Source organism: Gossypium hirsutum, chromosome A13 (genome assembly GCF_007990345.1).
Source record: "Gossypium hirsutum isolate 1008001.06 chromosome A13, Gossypium_hirsutum_v2.1, whole genome shotgun sequence".
NCBI classification, from domain to species: domain Eukaryota; kingdom Viridiplantae; phylum Streptophyta; class Magnoliopsida; order Malvales; family Malvaceae; genus Gossypium; species Gossypium hirsutum.
Genome location: NC_053436.1, coordinates 1,753,229 through 1,757,292, shown reverse-complemented (window position 1 = coordinate 1,757,292; position 4,064 = coordinate 1,753,229). Strand labels below are relative to the sequence as shown.

Here is a 4,064-nt window from a genome sequence, read left to right as displayed (position 1 = left end):
AATTCGTTGAGAGTTAAAAGTTTTACCCTCTTCAAAATAAAATCTTGAATCCGTCCCAGGTTCATAATACTTTTATCTAAAATAATCTATGATAATTTTGTAAATTTGCCAATTATTCCCTCCCTTGGGGAGCTTGCCTGCTGACAGCTTTTTCTTTTTTCCTTTTTCATTGAAAGCTGGAAGAAAGTGCTTGATCTTGTTTCCACATTTTTAAAGTTTAGGCTGGAATCTTATTTTACTATTTTTTTTCATATAATCAGAATCATTCATATCATATCAAAATCTGCCAAACATCAATAATATAAAGAGAAAATAAATAAATGAAAAAAATCTAGATATTATAATTTATTACTTGATTATAGTATTAAACTTTTCATCATTAACAAGAGATTCTATCATTATTTATTAAGGTACTGTTTTCTTAGCATGAGTTTGAATAGTTGGTATATTTATTTACGGTTAATGTAAAAATAATAGCGATGATGACATTATATATTGTAACAATATTATAGTATGAGATAAAAAATAAATTAAACACACCGTACCGTACCACACCATTCGTCTAAAAAGGTACTTAGTCTTTATTTTATGAGACCAATTATTTTTAAGTTAGGTTATATTTATATGATTTTTATGTATAAATAATTTAGTGTGTTAAATTTAAGAAAATTTGTATATATTTTACTTGTAATTAATGTTAACGTGTACATTAGCAAAAGCCAGCCTAAAACCCACTGTATCACGAAGTTACAAGTCAATTAAGGAGTCTCCAAACTATGGATTATTGAGATTCCAATGGGAAACCACGTGAGATAGAATAATTAGTCACTCTTTTATAACATATGGCAACCTGGAAAATACTGGAAATTATATTATTCTTATGTTATTGCCTGGCTATTGGGTGAAAGCTCTTATACTAAGAATTTATTGCATTTGTAGAAGTATGTCTCGTATTTTCGATTAAATAGTGTGTGATGTCGCATTGAGGAGAAGTTCTTCATCTTGACGTGCACTTCAAGTTTCTTCTTAAACTTCGATTAACTTAGGGATACTTTAGTCATATATACTACGAATTTTAGCTTATAAATAGACCTTAGTTACTTTAGGTTTTACAATAACAGAAATATTTAGATTGAAAGAATTCTATTTTTTTTTGAAGGGTCTTTATTTCGGGGTTTCGAGTTAATTTTCTCCATCTTTTGTACTCTCTTTTTATTATAGTGAAATTTCCTTTTGTTCGTGATTTTTTATCCTCTTTTGAGGGGTTTTCCACAAAAAATTTATGTGTTCAATCTTGTCAATTTTACGTTATTTATTTGTTTGTTGCATACATGGGTTATTTCCCTAAAACATTTTTTTCATTTAATAAAAAAACAAGTAAATTAGTCCCTATACATTAGATTAAAGAACCAACTAGCCCTTCTGTTAAAAATTCTATCCATTTTCTCTGTTAAAAACTAGTCCATGTACATCAATATAAAGTACACATGGCACATCACATGTTATTTTGTTAACCACACCAATTTTAATAGAAATTGATGAAATTTTTAACAGAACAAACCAATTTGCTCTAAAATACAATCGGACTCCTACTATAATTTTCTGCATAGTACTTTTACCTCGAATCTTACTTCACACCTTAAAATAATAATAAGGGTTAATATCGCAACTAGCCCTTAAACTTTGATCCAATATGCAATAAGGTTATACCTCTACAAATATAATGTCTAATTTAATACATGTACTAAACTACCACGTATCCATGTGTCCCAAAACCTTAACACCATTTAATTCAGATGCTGACTTTGGAAACCACAAATAAATGGATGCCATGTGATTTCATATGATAGGTTCTAGACTTTACCGAGTCATTATATTATTTGATTTTTTTTCTATTTCAAACATTAAACAAAATTATAAAAAATAACTTAAAATTTAATCAACCCATGAATATTATATAAAACCCAAAATCAATAATATGAGGATTATTGCTAAGTCATTGATACATGATAAAATAGTGCATGTATTAAATTGGGTTTGTTTTTTTAAGGTACCACATTACACATTAGGTGAAAGTTTAGGGACCAACCGTGACATTAACCCTAATAATAATATACTACTTTTGAGAAAAATATACATGCATTTTTTCCACAGTCAAATGCGCTAACGAAAATTAGTAGAAGAAAATAAATTACGTTTCTCTCTTTTTGTTTTTATTAATCTAATATATAGTTTTAAAGCTACGAAAAAGGATAGCTAATTCGCCGGTGACCGGAGGGATTACAAGACGGGCACCTAACCAGACCATTGGTGTTGCAATCGGCACAACTTCGGAACCCAGTTTTTTCAGAGTAGATCTTATGGCTACCATTGCATTGTGGACAAAGAATAAATCTCAACCCTTCACATAAATTACACACACTTGACCCAACCACCGACGGTAACCCACCGATCATCTTCTTCAGTTCACCACATTCATGTAATCGTTTCACTTCCTCTGCTCCGCCGATATACGTTTCGCCGATGAACACCAAGGGAAGGGTGAAACTTTTGTTACGCCCAATGGTCCCTTGTAACTCGTCTAAGAAACTAGAATCCAATGACACATCTCGTTCGTCGATGGGAACATTGAGTCCTCTAAGGATTGATCGAACGGTCTTGCAATCTTCAAAGGTTTTTCGAACGACACGGAGGCTGGTGAGGTAAACAACGACGCGTTGGTCAGCGTTGGGGAGAGTAAGTGGACGGCGGTTGGAGGAGGACCAGGCGCGTAAGACGGTGGTGGAGAGCTTGACACGGTGGAAAATGGAGGGTCTTTTAGGGGATTGAGGATAGAGGACTTGTTGTTGTTCTTCTTCTTTGAGGATAGCATCAATGTCTTTGAATGAAGAGAAAGAGAAATGGGAAGGTGACTTTGTGGGGTTTGTTGTTGCTGCCCTGCTTGGTGATCTTAGCCATTGGGGAATCATTTGGAGAGGGATTTTGATTTTGGGAGGTGTTTTTTTGTAAGGTTTGTAGATATATAGGGGTTTTTAAGATAATGAAGGGAACCCTAGATCTAGATGAGAGTATGTATGGAGAATGGGGATTTGAATTAAAGATATTCAGATTCAGAGCTATTGGGGGGGGGGTGTAATAATGGTGATGGAAGAGAGAGAGAGAGAGAGAGAGATGGGGCATTTTGACATTTCAGGGCATCATTTAGGGGGTGGATTATGAAAGAAGAAATGAAGATCTGCCAGCTGTGTCTATACATATATATATTTGATCTAGCAAAGAACACTTAGAAATGGGATTTTCTTTGAAAGGAAAATGGGGACTTGGATGAATATTTACTCCTACTACCATTTGTAACTGTTACTAAAAATGACACTTTAAAAAAATTCGTGAAGACATAATAGTTGGGATGGTCATTATTTCACTTATGATTTAGATTTTAGTTGTGTTTTTATTAAGACTTTATTTTTTTTATAATTTACAAAAAAATGCACTTCAAAAGATTAACCAATAAATTTAAAATTGTGACATAATGATAGCTCACTTTATCTTTTAATTATATAGTTGAAAGTTCAATTTTTATTAATAATATTGAGTATACTTTATGCTCAAGTGTTTACATCATTAGAAATCTATCATAATAAAAGAATTAGTAACTGTTATCGATAATTGATACCCTGATTCTGACAAAAAAAAAGAGTAAATCTAAATCAAGGCTTAATTTTATCTTCTACCCTTTTTATCTTTAACAATAGCAAATAAGTAAAAAAAAAAATCTTACCCAAACAAGAATATAATCTCAGTAAAAGTACTATGAAGGTTATTGTATCAAGAGTCAAATTATTTTTTGTCTCCTTAATTTAAAAAATTAGCAAGTTAGTTCCTATATATTAAATTAAAGAACAAATTAGTCTTTTCAATTAAAAAATTGACTTATTTTTACTGTTAATATCACATTCTAAGAATTGAGTTAGTGAACTGAGAGTTGTCACTCCTTAACTTTTAATGTTATACTTGCATGTTTATAAAAAAATAAGTTACTAGTCTAATGGTTAAGTATTAGTGAA

General features: G+C 31.3%; 1 protein-coding gene across 1 annotated transcript; it reads right to left on the bottom strand.

Annotated features, from left to right (window-relative positions):
- Positions 1-1,979: 1,979 nt before the first annotated feature.
- LOC107918348 (uncharacterized protein At5g39865) lies at positions 1,980-3,269 on the bottom strand. Its single transcript, XM_016847881.2, has one exon. The coding sequence runs from the start codon at positions 2,967-2,969 to the stop codon at positions 2,241-2,243; it is 729 nt and encodes a 242-aa protein (XP_016703370.1). The 5' UTR covers positions 2,970-3,269; the 3' UTR covers positions 1,980-2,240.
- Positions 3,270-4,064: the final 795 nt, after the last annotated feature.

What these genes read in the sequence shown, in the direction of transcription:
- LOC107918348 (XM_016847881.2), bottom strand. Translation starts at nt 2,969, where the DNA reads ATGATTCCCCAATGGCTAAGATCACCAAGCAGGGCAGCAACAACAAAC.